Source organism: Coptis chinensis, chromosome 1 (assembly GCF_015680905.1).
Source record: "Coptis chinensis isolate HL-2020 chromosome 1, ASM1568090v1, whole genome shotgun sequence".
Lineage (NCBI taxonomy): Eukaryota > Viridiplantae > Streptophyta > Magnoliopsida > Ranunculales > Ranunculaceae > Coptis > Coptis chinensis.
The window spans coordinates 130469-148832 of record NC_141456.1 but is presented as its reverse complement, the minus strand read 5'-3'; the positions used below and the strand labels follow the sequence as shown (position 1 = coordinate 148832).

General features: G+C 37.5%; 1 protein-coding gene across 5 annotated transcripts; it reads right to left on the bottom strand.

Annotated features, from left to right (window-relative positions):
* Window positions 1–215: 215 nt before the first annotated feature.
* Window positions 216–10990, bottom strand: LOC147521011 (uncharacterized). 5 transcript variants are annotated; one of them, XM_086605728.1, is made up of 6 exons: window positions 10256–10990; window positions 9330–9402; window positions 9109–9192; window positions 7876–7962; window positions 7650–7792; window positions 216–605 (listed from the first exon to the last, which is right to left on the bottom strand). In XM_086605728.1, the coding sequence occupies exons 3-6, from the start codon at window positions 9117–9119 to the stop codon at window positions 394–396; spliced, it is 453 nt and encodes a 150-aa protein (XP_086461854.1). In that variant the 5' UTR covers window positions 9120–9192; window positions 9330–9402; window positions 10256–10990; the 3' UTR covers window positions 216–393. The 5 variants fall into 5 exon arrangements, with proteins under 5 accessions (XP_086461854.1, XP_086463175.1, XP_086461129.1 ...); XM_086607049.1 differs by having other exon boundaries at window positions 10347–10982; XM_086605003.1 differs by having other exon boundaries at window positions 9109–9197; window positions 9330–10015; window positions 10256–10981.
* Window positions 10991–18364: the final 7374 nt, after the last annotated feature.

The window sequence follows — 18364 nt, the reverse complement described above, 5'->3', positions numbered from 1 at the left end:
ACTCTCATTGAGTGAGCACTCTTTTCCATTTTGAGTTTATAGATCCACGAAAAACACACACACACACACACACATGACATACATTTGATTTAAAAAGGAGTTTTCACTTGTAGCTATGTGGTTATACTCAAAATAATATAAGGTAAATCTATACAAATACATAATATAAGTTACATAAGTAACTAGTACATACGATATTTACCACACGGAATGTAAAAAGGTAGTCAATATAATATATCTTCTTATACATTAAAAGCCAACTAAAAAACTACAAGGACCCTTGAGCATTCTAATAATATATAAACTGTAGTAAACTGTTGGACAAATTCATTTCTCGGACCCCTAAACATTCACCACTAAACTTAAACCACAACATTGATATTTACATGCCCATCAATAATCAAATTCAGGCATGTTTCCAAATGACAAACCACTTATCGAGTTATCGGTCAGCAAAAAATCCCACACCCTTGAGCATTCTAATAATATATAAACTGTAGTAAAGCATATATACCCCGTCAAAATTATTTTCTTAAGAATTATCCTATCTAGGTCAATGCTTCTCAACGAACCAACAGCAGCAACAGCAGCTGGAGTAACCTCTCTGTGTGTACATATTTTAGCAAATAAATATGTAACACGTGACAACATCTTCTTAAACGCTCGGGTATGGTCTTAGTGTGGGTAGGAAGTATCAGAACACACTTTAAGTCCAGGTCCTGACTAACTCACCTCCTAAGTTCGGGAGTGAAATAAGAAGAGGAGGTTCGGAATTGGTTGGAATAGGCTCGGAGAACTGGAGGTTCGGAACCGGGAACCGGTTGGAGTAGTAGGCTCAGAGAACTGGAGGTTCGAACCGGTTAGAGTAGTAGGCTCGGAAAACTGGAGGTTCGGATCTAGTTCGAGTTATAGGCTCGAAGAACCAACTCCTAACTAGGAACACCAAATCCGGAACTACTAAGTTTGAAACTCCAACTCTCAATCTGAACCTAAAAAATGTTTTTATGTTGTTTAAGTCAATAAAGGAGACCTATTTGACTTGGGAAACATGGGGCTTCTAGAAGAGTCAAGATGGGACTTAACAAGAGACGGTCTCCTAGTTAAACACTAATTGGGAAACCTCATCTATTCATCAAGATGATACTTAACAAGAGACGGTCTCCTAGTTAAACACTAATTGGGAAACCTCATATATTCTTATAAATAGAATAGTTGAACTACGCTTTGAGTTTGATTTCTATTCATGGATAATGAAAGACCATTAAAGAACGTGGGTTCAACTCATCATCTTCTACATCTCTTCTTCTTCTTGATCCAATACTTCTCATTGTTCTTTGATCATCAACAAAATATTTGTGTTTCTAGATTAGGAAAAATCATCACAATTAATTGCCCGTCGTGGGGACACCACGTAATTGATTTGATTTCTTGGTTGAAATTTTTTTTTCGGTTCTAGGTTCTCCTACCCACCAATTTTTCTTGGGTTTGTTGTTCTTTAAAAAAATAATTCTTATCTTCACTTTGATTCAAAATCATAGTTACTACAAGAGCCAATGTGAATCAAAGTAACGAGGGGAATAACGAGATCAGTAACCCACATGTTACTTCTCAAAGACAATCTGAACGTAGAGGAGATCATCGTTTTGAACAGGGTCGTGAAGAAGATGAGCCTAACAACAATACTCCCCAATCTGCCATAACCAACCAAGCCATCATGGATGCTGTGATGGCCGAACATGGTCGACAAGAGGCTCATTTGCGTTTTTTACAAGACTACTACCGCATGCAGGAGGGTCGTTCACCCGCAAGAGTAGTGTTGCCTACTGATGGAAACTCAAGGGGGGCAGTTCCGGCCACCAAGTCTTGACCATAGTGAGGGTTACGTCCCTACGCCTTATATCCCTTACTTCGTTGGGTATCATAGTGACCAACCAAATTCGGATTATAATATGAAATTGGATCCAATCCGACACTCGAGTTCACACAAAACTGACTTCTCTTGGTATTCAAGTTCTGGAGGTACGAGGGATGGATGACCGAATGTGTTTTCCCGGAATCCACAACTATCAAGGTCACCCTCAGTACGAAGAAGACTTTCAGTTCCAAGGGAACCTTCATTGCCTCAGAATCCCTCAGTTCCCCGATCCAATTTTGCAAACTCCTCCACTCGATCTTGGGATCCGGAACCACGTTATCATCGAGATGAGAACTACGAGAGTCCAGGTCCGAGGTATAACAACGAGAGAACTCAAATTCATTAACCGACTACTCTTTACGTACTCAAGGTGCAAAATATCGGAGGAATTGCGAGGTTCGAAACCAACTAAGATGGATGAGTCAGTTGTTCAGTCAGCAATCGAGGGAGACATTGGAACTCCTTTTTCACGACATGTTATGAGTGGATACATCCCCTATTATTATAAACCACCGAAGTTCTCTAAATTTAATGGCAAAGGAGATCCGGTCTCTCATGTGCTCGTTTATCGTCAAGCAATGGTGGGTCTTTCTAAGAAAGATCATTATTTGTGCCAGTATTTTGCTTCAAGTTTGTGACTTCGGCACTCATCTAGTACACGGCTACCCAGGCAAAAGATTCACGAAGTTTAAGGTGTTATCCATCAATTTCATTGTGAAATTCAATTGCAACCGACCCTACATTAAACTGCTGATGCACTATTTGACATGAAGATCTGAAAGGACGAGCGTGTTAGGGATTTCACCAAAAGATTTAACAAGGTGCAATTGCATATTGACAACGTCGATGAGACCCTCGCCATTATGGCCTTTAGAAAAGGGTTAGATCCCACTTCTGGTCTATACATGTCCTTGAAGAAAGAGGAGCCTACGAACATGACAGAGTTGTAGGCTCGGATCGATAAGTATGCGGAACTAGAAGAAGACCAATTGGATAGGGAATCTTCTCATAAAAGAGTGATAACCAGTGTCACCTCCGTTCTTGTTGGTAGGAGCTCTACTAGTCATTATAATGATAGAAAGTTCGAGGAACCACAGTCGGAGCACAAGTTAGTCGGCAGGAATTCCTATCAAGATAAGTCCAAGAGACAGAAGACTAGTGACACGTTCGGAAGTAATAAATTACCCCCACAGGATAGGGACTTTACCACTTTAACTTATCCTTATGATGACATCTTTGAAGTTAACCAGGAACAAGATGTTCATGAAAGATCCTCCAGCGGTGAATCTCGATGCTAACATGTACTGTTTCCAAGTAATGTTATACTACTCTTAGCTTCTAAGAGACAAAATTTTCACAAATTTGGATCTGCTTCCACTATACTGGGGGCATGATCTATGTCAATCAATTCTCAATAAAAGTTATATTTCTCTTTTCAGAGCATTGTTTCTTTTATAATTTTCTGTTGAGATACTTTTTGGATGTTGGGTGAGAGATCCCATATGTTGGCCAAAGTTGTATCAGAACCTTTAGAAAGCTTTCTCGGGATGATGAATGAAAGATCTCATGTGTTGTTCCTCGTGTGATGGAGAAAGTTTAACTTAACTTGAATTTTATCCTCCTAAGAGCAGTTCTAATGTCTTATGCTTATAAGTGTTGGTTTATGCATTAGATATCAGATCATTTAAAGACTCTACAGGAAATAATACAGAGGCACACCCTACGTTCCTACAAAGTCTTATTTCTTAACAAAACTAAAAGTATTTACATGAATTGACACAGGGGCAAACCCTATTTTTCTACAAAACCTTATTTTTCTAAGATTCGGAATATGAATTTGTATAAAATATAATTCAACACTTTTGTCATTTTCCCTCAACGGTCGAATGTGCAACCATCGTATGAGAGAAAAGTAGGGCATCTGTGTATACATATTTATGAAAATAAGGAGAAAATAACACCACATCCTAGCTAGTCTGGAACTTCACGTTCGGAACTTGTCCAAGTTCGAAATTTCACTTCCTAGCTAGTCAGGAACTCCACGTTCGAAACTTGTCCAAATTCGAAACTCCACTTCCTAGCTAGTTAGGAACTCCACGTTCGAAACTCTACTTCCTAACTAGTCGATCTGGAAATCCATGTTCGGAACTTGTCCAAGTTCAGAATTTCACTTCCTAGCTAGTTAGGAACTCCATGTTCGGAACTCCACTTCCTAGCTAGTTTGGAACTACGTTCGGAACTTGTCCAAGTTCAGAACACCACTTCCTAGCTTGCCTGGAACTCCACTTTCGGAACTTGCCTAAGTTCAGAACTCCACTTCCTAGCTAATAAGGAACACAGAATGTCCAAGTTTGGTAATCGCTTGTTCTTTTCGAAAGTAACAAACCCAAATCTGCTTTTGTAGGCGGAAGAATCCGAAACTATATTGTCAACTATATATCCGCCTATCCGAAATTGCATTGTAACTTAACATATCCGTGAAATCGCCTCGACAATAGTATTGCCCAAGATCGATTCGAACCGCTTTAATTTGTGGATTGAAGAGCTCGACATTGATTGGTGAGACATGGATTCGGGGAATACGCAGTTGATAGCAATGGTACTAACTTGATCAATATGGACGTCTTTGGTTCACTAGCAAAGCCGACATCGAAAGTAATTGACCAACACCGAACCGATTGTTTAAGTTCTTAATGTGGTTATTGGCTACCAAAATTTCGATTTCCTTAAGTCACCAATATATTGTGCTTTCGGCCCAATATGTGCATGTATGTGACGGTTGCGAACAAACCAAGGCATTACTATGTTGATCGAGACTTGGAAGTACTCAAGGGCATCTGCCATAAACGAAGGCAAGGGGGAGTTCGAGTCCAACTTTCGCCATCAAGGAATATCAAGGGATTTTCATCGGTTCCAAGGTCGGCAGTCCATGGATATTCAATTTTGATTTCTTTTGGAATTGCAAATGTGTTACGGATCTTTTCCAAATCCGAAATATCACCGAATGGGATAATATTCCAGTCAAAAGTAGGGATTTTAGTTTTCGGCGAGGTCGAAAAGAGAAACATCGGTAATTGTTTTATAACTCGCGCTATAGCAATTGAACTGAAAACGACATTGCTTTCAAGATCAATCCAAAACCGCCTTGCTATTTAAAGGACCCGGCCGATGGGTGAGACATTGAAAGTTGATTAAGAGTGCACGGTCAAAAGGATATATTCGAATCGGAAGTGGTGGTAGCAAAGCGGAATTGCCTCGCGGCAACTTTAGAAAGAAAACGTGGTCATTGACACCTTGACACCCAAAACTTCAAGTTCTTCTACACAAACCTTAGCACACTTTGGACTCAATCTCTCAATCAATCAAAGAAAGAACAGGTTCAACACCTTGTGTTTGGCAGTCTGCTAAGTAACCAAACTCAAATTTATTGTGTTTGCTTCTAAAGATATTATCAATGGTGGAGACAAATTCAAACTGTTATGAATATTTTCGGTGCTTGTTTTCTTTATTTCGACGGAATCGATAAACGGCGCGGAAACAAGATGCTTTCGAAAACACCTTGACCGTTTAAGTGGTGGCAGCAAGCAAGCGTGTATGTATGAGATTGGATTTCGAAAGTAAAGTTTATTTGGAGAAATTATCACAGAAAAGTCTAACTATAAATTTGAGGTGGTAATGGAGGCTCACAAGAGGTTTATATAGTGTTCAGAACTATAAAAGAGCTATACAAATAGAAAGAGAAAAGGAGTTCAGCGAGGAAACGAATTCTAGAAAGAGAAAAGGAGTTCATCAAGGAAACGAATCCTTCCACAAGTATAAAGATTCTCCTTTATTCTCTTAGGATGACTCAATTCGGATGAGTAGTGGGTTTCACATCTCCCCTCAAGTATTCCTAACCCGGATGAATGAGTGTGGTTTTGATCTATCCCCCGATTTACAAAGCGTGGAGAACGTAATCAAGCAACCCATTGAGCATATCCCGTAAATGATCGACGACCCGGATACTTGCTACCCAAACCAACAAGTTAAAGGGCCGAGATATCTAAAACTACGACTAAGGGTCGGATAAGAATGAAGAGCATGGAGAAAACTACCATCAAGTCTACTACTATTGATCACAAGGTCAATAATGCTACCGTTACATCGGTGTTCAAGGATAACTCCACTATTATAGATGATGCTGTGGGGAAAATCGGTGGACCGCAATCACTTCTTACACCGAGATGGTCTGATTGTGATTGCAAGACTTGTGCTTCCTGGAGCTCTGACCCTCTCACAACGACACTCTTCTTATTCACGCAGAAGGACCAAAAGACAATGTCAAGGATCATGTCACAGTTGTAGTTAGAAGGCAAGAGGATTTTGCTAGAGAACTCGAGGAAATTTGGAACAAATCAAGCAATTGAAGAACTGCTTGTGCTACCAAAGTGGAAGCAAGTGCACGGCAGCCGATCGATCAATGAATTTTTCTCTAGTTTTAATCACGTGAAGTTGTCAAAAATATGAGATGCTTATAATAATCTTAGGACGGCGATGTACTGCGTTTCCAAGTCTGGGATGGGCAAGTGTGGGAGCCTGATCTCTTATTTCAAAACGAGTATAGGCAACTCCGAATGAATGAGTGTGGTTTTGAGCTTTGACACTTTGACTTTTTATTTGTCAATTCCGGATAAGTGATAATGGGTTTATGGGCATGTGCTGATCAGCCCAAGTTCGGCTCATGGCAAGACATGTTATGATTTGAGAAAGTTTAATTCCTTGCTGCCCTTGACATGTTCTAATATGCAAGCAGGCCCCGCTTAATATATACGGTCCGGGTCATGGTTATGGCATGTTCGGATAACATAGTTCTTTGAGCTGAAATAATACGAGATTTTGTGTATAAATTTCAAAGAGCAAATAGAGGTATATTGCTCACTGTTTTTAATATGATTGTGCGACGTGACGAGCGTCTACCTTTTTACCATTTTTCCTTAATGGTTTAAATTACAACCTATGAAGAAAAAAGAGGGGCATCTATGTGTACATATTTTAGCAAATAAATATGTAACACGTGACAACATCTTCTTAAACGCTCGGGTATGGTCTTAGTGTGGGTAGGAAGTATCAGAACACACTTTAAGTCCAGGTCCTGACTAACTCACCTCCTAAGTTCGAGAGTGAAATAAGAAAAAGAGGTTCGGAATTGGTTGGAATAGGCTCGGAGAACTGGAGGTTCGAAACCGGTTGGAGTAGTAGGCTCAGAGAACTGGAGGTACGGAACCGGTTAGAGTAGTAGGCTCGGAAAACTGGAGGTTCGGATCTAGTTCGAGTTGTAGGCTCGGAAAACCAACTCCTGACTAGGAACACCAAATCCGAAACTACTAAGTTTGAAACTCCAACTCCCAATCCGAACCTAAAAAATGTTTTTCTGTTGTTTAAGTCAATAAAGGAGACCTATTTGACTTGGGAAACATGAGGCTTCTAGAAAAGTCAAGATGAGACTTAACAAGAGACAGTCTCCTAGTTAAACACTAATTGGGAAACCTCATATATTCTTATAAATAGAATAGTTGAACTACGCTTTGAGTTTGATTCCTATTCACAGGATACGTAAAGGACCATTAAAGAGAGCGTGGTTCAACTCATCATCTTCTACATCTCTTCTTCTTCTTGATCCAATACTTCTCATTGTTCTTTGATCATCAACAAAATATTTATGTTTCTAGATTAGGAAAAATCATCACACACTCTCCATCCCCATTCTTCAAGACAATTATAGGTAGAGGTGGAAATGAAATTGGGGCAAAAACTGAAGCAATGGAAAAGCGTCTTGCATGTAGAAATCTCTCCATTTTGTGCTTGTCTGAGCTTATAGCATCAGATGAGAATATTGGCCTGCAAAAAATCGTCATTTTAATACGTACATAGAAAGACACAATGGCATCACAGAGATAAGTTTCTGTTACTACAAGGATTACCTTGTGACAAATTGACAGAATCCAACGTGAAAGATTAGATCTTCCTTAGCTTTAATAGGAGCATTATATGAATCATGTTTCTTTATGCTGCATGAAAGAGAAAATTTGAAAAGGTGTCGGCATTGAAGGAAACTTAATTAGACATGGACTTTTTATCTTGAGCAATAATGATGCACTACATATGCAACACATAAGCCACATACTTCAGCATATAAATTTAACAAAGACTTTAAAGCCCTTCATCTGTATAAGAAAAAGGGAACAAAAGAACAATAGAACACATAATATACTTCAAGGTTACAAAAACACAAAGGAAAGGGAAGGTCATTTACAAGCTGATCAATTCCAATAATAGCACTCAAACTATAATTACTTGTAAGACATAGAAAAAGAAGCATAATGAGGACAAAACAGCTAAGTGAAACATCAAGGTAATAAAGACGAAACCTTATAATGACAATAGCTAAGGACTACTGATCTAAGTAAAAGAAAAGAAGAGTATGACTGTCAATTCATCAAAACTTTAGGTTATAAACATTCATCCGAGAAACTTTGAAATTCACAAACAATTTTCCTATGGGGTACTGGTGCTTCGTTTTCCTGTGTTTGGGAAGGCAGTGTTTTGATATGTGATAAATATGATAAAATAAGTCAAATTGGCGCATAGAAAAGAAAAGAAAAACTTTATGCAATAACATTTATCTCTGCTTCTCATCAGCCGTCCAAGGGGAACTAAATTTGGTACTATTATATTGTTTAGTGCCATGGTCCAATGGGTGCACCCTGACTTAACTTACGATGTTATTCCTATTGAGTATACATACTTAATAAGCCTAAGAATATATGTTTTCCCAGAGATTAAATTAACTTAGTTAATATAAGAATATGGTCCCCAAACACCAATAATTTGGTATTAATTCCCAATTGAATGGAATAAAATCTAATAATGAAACTTAAATGAACAATTTTATGCAGCGCACCACCTACTTTCCCTTGGAAAAACAGAAAAGAATCATAGCCCCAGGGCATAGGAACGAAACAATGCATTTTTTATGTTCATTTCAAAATCCAATTTGCAGACCTGCTACTTGTTCATTATGCAATTAGTCGAGCACGCATTAGACAACATAATGTCTTAGAACGACAAAGTACTTCAACTAAACAAAAGCAATATTGGAAAGAACTTAAAGTACTTCAAATTGCAAGTAAGAGTTGCAAAACAGAAATGCATACCTTGTATTCATTTTGACCCAACCCTCGCACGCTCGGATCAACTTCTTATATTCACGAAAGCATCAAAGAATAAGAATGAGTGGTCTGGCCTTAAAAAACAAGCCTTGGAATCAGTACATTATATTCATGAAAGCATCAAAGCAAATCTATATATGTGAAACTCAAAAAAAATTGACTATAATAGAATGGTAGTGCACCAAAAACTCTTAGGGATAACATACCTCCTAGCAACAGCAGGGTTCAAAACAATCAAATCGGCATCTACAACTTCTTGAACCTAATTCGCAAAATTGACTTCACAATGCAAACAAGCAGACATGTGATCACGTCAACAAGCAAACATTAGCACAATATACTTGACTTGAGTTGACATGCCATTTTAAACTATGTGATTCACAATAAGCAAACCACGCCAGTAAGTAAGCTTAAAAGAAAAGGGAAAACGAGAAATCTTATTGACCAGATCAAATCCACCAGTTATCCATAACTAACAAACAAAGTACTAATCTCACCCCCAAGACATATATATAACGTTTCCTACTAGCTATCCTAGTAGTTAAATCAGTATATATAATTTTGACTTTCATATCTCCCAAGACATAAAGTTCAATTAGATAAAATAAAAATCTGAACAATAATCAACAGGTAACATAGCTAGCCTCTTGAAACCAGCGATAACACAAAGCACAAGCACGCACAAGAAGACCAAGCCTTTGAAAGATATATATTGCTATCAGAAATTTTATCATACAATTAATATTCACTTTCACATTAGAATTATAAAGTACTTCAAGTGAAAGGAACATCCAACACTTAAAAGTGCTCCAACATAGTAACTTGCGTTGGAGTTATAGAACAGAATGCAAACAATGTACTAAGTTGAACTCAAGCCTTCACAACTTCGGATCTGCTTTTACATACATTAATAAGAATGAGTGGCATGATCTTGAAAATTGAAACTAAGCTAGGAACATTAAATTCGTGAAAGCAAATCTATTAGTTTCAATAAATCATGCAATTTTGCCTAAGTAGCACTAACTAGAATAGACCAACACAAAATTCACCCAAGTTCAACGGACAAAAAAAATGTCTGACCAACGAAATCAAATAATGAGAACAAAACCAAATCAAAACACGAGATGCATACCTCGATCGATCCATAGCCCTATTTCTACGGCTTCCATTTAATTATGACAAAACTGGTACGAAGATTCAAAGATTGGGAGCAAAGGAGGCACCTTTTTCTCCATGCACAGAGGAGATACAATAGAAGGTTCAGCGAATAATAGTTAAGACCTCTTGTCTGTCCTCATTTATTTGAATAACTGATAGCAATAGTTCAATACAAGGTTGTCTCCACAGACGCTCCCGTTGTAGTGCAGTGAATAGTGGAGAGGATGTTTGGAATTTGTGCAGCGAAAATCTTCTCCCATGAGTTTCAAAATACGTTCAGTGGCTGATCGAACTCCCAGTGGCGTGGGAAGCTGTTTCGAAATGAGATACTTACTTTTTCTTGTAGCAGCAAGATTGATTCGATGGTTTCAAAATTCAATCTCCAAAAAATTCAAAGTTCCTTTCTCATATTTTGGACGTGGTGGTGGAGAGAGGGTTTTGCCTTAGAGAGAGATGGTGGTGGCTGTTTGGGTAAAGAGGAAAAATAGAGAAAAAGAAGCGGGCCTCTTTCAGTTTTTGGGAATTTCAGTTGAAATGGGCTGAAAATGAAATTGATTTTATTGCATTTTCCGTGCAAACGCAATTGTTAGTGTTTTCGGAGAGGCAATAAGGTTTGATGTTGCTTTTCCAGGTTATTTCAGGAGAGGCAGCAGCTGGAACAATAGCTTGGGACTCGGAAGATAGAGTGACTGGGGCAGGCACTAAAAGTTCCAAGCCAGGTCAGCAAATAAACCCGAAAATAACCCGAATCCGAAAGTTTTATAATATCCAAACCCGAATCCTGAACCTCCGCAGTGGCTAAAAATTCAAAAAGCTCAAAAAATATATAGGGAATAAATAAACGGCTCTTGCCTTTGGGTGGAATGCAAGTGTACATAGAGCAGTGGCTGAGGTGGGGACTGTTTGGGTGGAAGGTTATTAAGGCTTTAAATAGCCAGTCTTGTTCATGGATGTATGAGAGCTTGAGAGATTATGTTGTTAAGTTAAGCTCTGATTTTGTGCTTTGTAAGTTTAAGTGGATAAACAGGAGGTCTAATGGTGAGACACATTTGTTGGCAAAATGGGCCTCCCATCTGCAGCAAATGGATCAGCTACCACAATGTATCCTGACAGACAAGATTATCCCTGTAGTGGTTTAGTGGTTTATTTATGAATATATAAGGTATTATCGCAAAAAAAAAAAAAAAAAGTGTTCCCGATACAAACATATCATAGCACTAGATGGATAAACGCTATCCTCCAAAATACATAACGTTTTTTTTATAAGTTATTAAATTAACGCTATCTTATTGCATTTTTGTAGTAGTGAGATATCATTGGAGATTGAAAAAGTATTTGATGGTAATTAAGGTAGAAAACACGTTGAAAACTATTACATATTATCATCAAGATTATGAGTATAAGATTTGTATGTATGGTGAGTTTCTATTGGTGATTTTACTAAGCATGATATAGATAGATATATTAAACTAATGCTAAGATTTAGGTAGATTCTAGCTTGCTTCTTTCTCAAAGTTGTCTAACTTTTATCTTCTCTCATACATAAATAATATTATAATTTAGAAATAGTTTAATAACCAATTCCATATCCTATAAATTTAATTATACATAGCCACATCATATAAATCTTCTTTTACTTAATGTAATTTGTGTTAATATTTCTATTGAGCTAAAGTAGCACTTTAGACGTGGATGGATACTCTTAGTTGACTCTATACTATTCTTTATTCATTAGGTTAAGTAAGTTTTTGTAAAGATCAGTAAAAGACAACAACAATCTATAATTAATACATATTTTATTGTCTTTTAGCTTCACTACATGGCATTGTACTTTCCTTGGTAGCTCTCCTATTTCTTAGAAGTCAAAGAAAGAAGTGACTATCTCCCACTCATCTGCCGAAGCCAAATATATCAAGATATGCCTTCTGCCTCATGTGAAGTCACTTGGCTTTGCCTCTTACTTCAGGAGCTTGGTGTTAGTCAATCACAACCAGCACATCTCTATTGTGATAACCAAGCGGCCCTACACATTGCAGCAAACCCTGTGTTCTATGAAAAAACGAAGTATATAGAGATAGGCTACCACTTTGTATGGGACAAAATTCAGGATGGAACTTTACAAACATCATACACTCCAACTACATGTACACCAATTAGCAAACATTTTCACCCAAGACTTTGGGACATCGTCAATTCCACTTTCTCATTGGCAAGTTGGGTGTCCTGGATATACTATACGCTAACCAACTTGAGGGGGAGTGTTAAGATACCGTATATACTAAAGATTAATAGCATCTCATGTAAGTTAGGAAACATATATATATAGCCATATGTAAGATAGGAAACAAAATCCGACTACAACAGAAAGGCTCATTTACAACACCAGACCTCGTTGCTAAAAGTACTGAAATGCGTTGCAACTGATCAATGGCAACGCTAATGTTGGCGTCGCAAAGGCGCTTCAAAAAAGTGGGTCACAAAAGCTAATTTGTGACGCATGTAACGACGTTGCAAAAGCTTATACTCTTTTGCAACTCCCTGTCTCGTTGGTAGAAATTTGTTTGTGTTGCTACTAATATTTTGAAACTAAATTAGTTTTGAAAATAATTCAAACTATTTGCAGCGAGTAGCGTTACAAAAAACTAGTTTTTAACAGCACCTTGGGCGTTGCAAAAAGTAAATTTTTTAGCTGCACTCTGAACGTCACAAAAGGTTTAATACCTATTGCTACATGCATAACATTGCAAAAGGGCACCAAATGCGTTGCTAATTGTCCCTTTTGAAACGTCCTGCTTTTTTCTTGCAACGCCACTCCTGTTGCCACTAGTGCACCTAAATAATCAGCACCCGTATTTTACAAATTATTTCAATTCTTTTGAATTTGTTGAATTTTGCCCAATACAATTTATGTAGAAAAGATCAAAAGAATAACCATATTTCAATTCATCACAATGAGTTGTAACAAAATATATCTTATTAACTAAGATCACCCATTACAAAAAACTTTACAACATCCACACAGCCCAATACATTGTATCACGTAATTTTTCCGCCACAATCAACTAAAATTTGACATGTTATTCAAAACTAGATTTTAGCAAAATTCACAAATGTCAATAGTTTGCCAACTTGAACAACATCCATCCACAATTTCTTTACTAAACTACCGGCAACCGATCAGCCAATCTGGTACAACAAACTGAAAAAAGACGTAAGTAAACTTCTTCAAAACTTTAACAAAGTTAAAATGCACTCAAATAAGCAATGCATGTGGGAAAAAAATTTACCAAGTCAAACTTATGGACCTAGGAGGTAGAAACACCACTATAATTTGCCACCAGAAAATTGCGTATAGGTACACAGATGCAAATTTCTTAAGTTAAGAGGAAATAACAATTTTTTTTTTGTTTTTCCTCCATAAAAACTGAAATTTGACATCTGTCTCAAATTTCAGATTGACTTTTACAATTTTGACCTCTTTTATTAGTCTCAACTAAAGAAGCCAACTACCAACAAAAAAAAAACTACGAACTAAATCAGTTACCAAAAGAGTAGTGGGTTAATCAAAATAACTAAAATTCATCCGAAATCTACAAAATTCCAATTAAAAGTGAGATGAATTTCTGGAGAGACCAAAACAATGTAGAAAACATCAACTTCAAAAATGGAAAAAATGTATGTTGATTACAACTAATTTAAATACAGCTTTAACAATTTAAAATGCATCTCTAATCATTTTGAATAGCATGTTTAAGCTTTGTTTGATGTAATTCAAATTGTGAAATTGTGAAAGGACAAATGGTTTTTTTTTATAAGATAATTGTATTATTTGATTGCAGTACATCTTGGAGCAATACACACGCACCCTTGCTTGATGAGTGGCCTCGATTGACACACACACCTACAACCTGCGCACATTAGATTTTCGTATTATTTATTTGTGGAAGAAATTGGCAGTTACAAATGAAAGGGTAAAAAGGAGAAATAAAAAGTTTGAAAAACAGTTAATACACCCAAAAAGTGACGTGTTGCTAAAATTGGAGTAGAATCAAAAGATAATATTGGTCTTTCTCTAGACAAAAAGCACACTAAAGAAAGTGTCTAGAGCCCAGTTTCTAGAATTTGCCACAATTGGTCTAGTTCCCACCCTTTTACAATATGAAAATCAATATTATGCCCATGGCCAAAAGCTTAAATTGGTACAAATATAATAAGAAGAAAAAAAAAACTTGAAACCATAACAACTTATCAAAGTTGTGACTAACACTAAACATCTCAAAATGAGTAGTACTCAATCACAGATGCAACCAATCAATTTAATACACACAGTTTGCAAAAACTGATAAGAAAGGAAACAAAAGCATTAACACATTATCAGATACTCATATTGTTCAATCGCTAAAGTTCTCAAACAAGAGCAAAACAAAAAATTTAAATGAAGTGAGTTTTGTACCTTACTTGATCCAAGTGGGAAGAAGAGCAAGATGGTCATGAACAAAAGGTGGTTCCAAGGTCGGGTAGTCATTGCTCAATCTATTCTTAACAGCCTTCCGGTGTATAACATGTCAGTGTACAGGTGGCTATCTAAATGTATCAAAGACTGTGAGGCAGCTATCAGAAATTTTATCTGGTCAGGGGATCCAACAGTAAGGAAAGGCATCACGCTCAAATGGGAGAAGGTCTGTAAGCCATATGAGGAAGGAGGCCTCGGGCTTCGAAAGTTCAGAGAGCTTAATCTAGCCCTCCTCATGAAGCTCACTTGGAGCTTCCTCACTGGAAATTCTGAATGGAGTAACTTTATGAAGGCAAAATTCTCTATGTTATCAGGACAATGGCTTACATACCTCAAAAAGTCATCAGTATGGCCAGGCATTCAATGGGCTCTAAAAGAGATGTCGCCTCACATGGGTTGGGAGGTGGGTCAAGGACAAGGACATCGGGGACTTTGGCGGGGAGTTGCAATAGCGCATGAGTACAAGCGCCAACGGAGAAACTTCAAGGCCAATCGCTATCGACATCATAATCAAACCGATTGGAACATTCGCATCGAGTGCACCAAGTTTTTGGAAAAGTGGGAATAGATCTAAATGCAATCCAACCTCCAACTAGCGAAGCAACCGATATCAGGATTTGGAAACCAGCAAAGGATGGGAAGTTCTCGATGAAGGAGGCTTTTGATGCTATTAGAAAAAAAAAAGAACAAAAGGTACATTGGAACAAATGGGTGCGGAACAAAACTCTTCACCCGAGAAGAACAAACAGGGATTGTATGGAAACTCCTACAAAAGGCAAAGGCCCCATCGATGACAAGGTCAAGAAGAAGGGAATTCCCATGGCTTTCGATGTCGGCTTTGTCAAAAAAGAGGAAGAATGTGTTAACCACTTACTCGGGAATGTGAGGCAAAGAAAGGAATTATGGGGGCCGCTCATGGATGTCTTCAAGGTAGGGATCTCATTGAACTTGCAGGAAGTGATATCGGCCACAAAGCTTCTTAGTCCAATCAGAAAAGAACTATGGAATGTAGGCGCTGCGCACCTAATGGCACAGATTTGGAAAACTAGGAATCACATCCTATTTGATGAGAAGAAGATAAATATTATTCTCATCAAGTATGAAGTGACCAAAGGAATTCAAGCTGCAGGGTTGGTTGCTACTGGGCACATGCGTAATTCAGCGGAAGAGTTGGAAGTTCTTCACTCTCTTCATATCAGAGGCATCTCTAAGCCACCACGCTGCCCAAAAGAAGTCTGCTGGAAGCTCCCCCAACCAGGCACAGTCAAAGCCAATACTGATGGCTCATCCAGGGGAAATCCAGGAAATGGGGATTATATTTCGCGATCACCATGGTCAAGTTCTGGGGGTCATGGTTTATGGGCTAGGAGTTACCACCAGTTTCGATGCTAAATGTGAAGCTATTGTTATGGCGGTGGAGTCAGCAGTAGCAAAAGGTTGGAGAAGTCTATGGATTGAAGCAGATTCACAACCTGCCATCATAGCATTTAGCAAGGGGAACATTCCGTGGGCTGTTAAGGCAAGATGGCTACGAGTAACTCAGAAGATGGATTCTTGGAAACTCTCTCATATTTATCGTGAAGCTAACTTTGGAGCTGACGTGGCATCAAAGAAGGGCTCATCAATGCAAAGAGGCACATACTGTTGGAGCTGCACCAAGCCAGACTACATCAGATGCTTGGAAGATCCTCATAGAATTGAACCTACTACCGGTTTTAATTAGCTATGATCATGTAGCTCCCTAAGTTTTAAGACCTTTATCTCCTGTAACTAATTTATTATATCAATAAAATATCCTTACTTGTGTGCAAAAAAAGAACAAAAGGTGGTTCATTGGCCAAAATTCAATCATGCCTTACCCACCAATCCAATATGCACTATCATGATATGAACTCAATTCTGCATTCCATAAAAAGAGTTTGTGTATCTTCAAAATCAATATAGGCGGCTTATGAATAGTAAAACATCTAGATCATTGGTTGTGACTTACTAAACCATGGAAGAAGTACTTGTTGGAGGACTGACATCGTCTAGCACCTACATCCCCAACCCATTCTAGCTTAAAACACGATAGGCAAAAACATGTATAAGAAATAGCTTACACGAATGCCGGATTTGTTTGTTCCAAAATTCTGTTTCACATTGCTTCATGACTGAGCTCCTGAATTTCATATCAAAATAAAACAAACAATACAAAAAAAAAATAGAAATATATATATATATATATATATATATAATATAAATATATATATATATATATATATATATATATATATATAAATACCTTTTTTATAAAAAAAAGGATATTAAAGGTGTTGCACAAACTTAAGGTTCATTTGGAAAAAGCCCAAGATATATATATATATGCTATACAAAGTTGTGTGCGACTACTAAAGCACCTAGATTAAACCCTATCATATAAACCAATGGAACGTCTAAACTAAATATATAGCTTCCAACTAAGTGAAGTGCATCACTTCTTACCAACAATTTTTCCATAAGAAAATTGCATACCATCAAATTTTCCATTATCTCATCGCATAAGAGCCATGTATGTGTTATTGGCATGAAGAGACAAAACAAAGGGACAAGACAAAGGAACACAGAGGAACAACAAAACAGCATCATGTTACCACCATGCATCCACACCAAATGTGATTCCAGAAATCAAAGGCATCACACGATGCACTCAAAGGAAGTGCGGTAATCAAATGGGAATACTAAAAAGAAGATTACCCAACCTGAAAAATTAAGCTTCAATTTATTTTTCTCTAATAGTAATTCTAGCTTCTAACCTGAAAAATAAAACAAGCAGAAAAGTTAATTAAGATAACCAAAATCAATTAAGCCCCAAATTTCGTCATACATATACTTTCTAAACCCAGACCGATCCGAGACTAACCCGATAATTTAGCCCTAAACCCGTTAAAAGGGCTAAAAAATTTGACACCGAACCTAGACCAAACCGAAACCCAAATCTGATTTCAACTGTCTAGTACTAATCTCATAGATGGAAAATAATGAGTTAGAGAAATATTTAGATTATGATCACATTCTTGTTTACAATGATGAGTAATTATTTAATGTATTAGATTATTGAAAGACTTATGTCGGGACTTCCAATTTTATCGGCAATTGCACTTGATATAATGTGTGTGTTCATGTGTCTATAGTTAGTTCCTTCCGAGTCCATCTATTTTTAGGGCACGTGAAAAAATTATATCCGAGTACAGATGACAGGTACTTCAATTCCGATCCAAGTTCAATATTAGAAGCTTTAGTTTGTTTGAAGAATTGGTGGATAGCAAAAAAAGTAATAAAATGTAGATAAATATTTCAAATGGGACGGATTTCTTATTGTTGTCCTCTTTCTTAATTTATACCGGGTTTTATCCTGCTATCCGAAACCGAGCCCAATGAGTACCCGAAATATAGGGTTAGAATAGGGTTTAGGACGGTCACACTTCTCAACAAAATATCCGACTCGTATTGCTAACCCGATCTGCTGAGAACCGGTCTGGCCCGATTCCCCATATCTGAAAAGTTAGGTTCGGTCCGAGTTGGCTACCC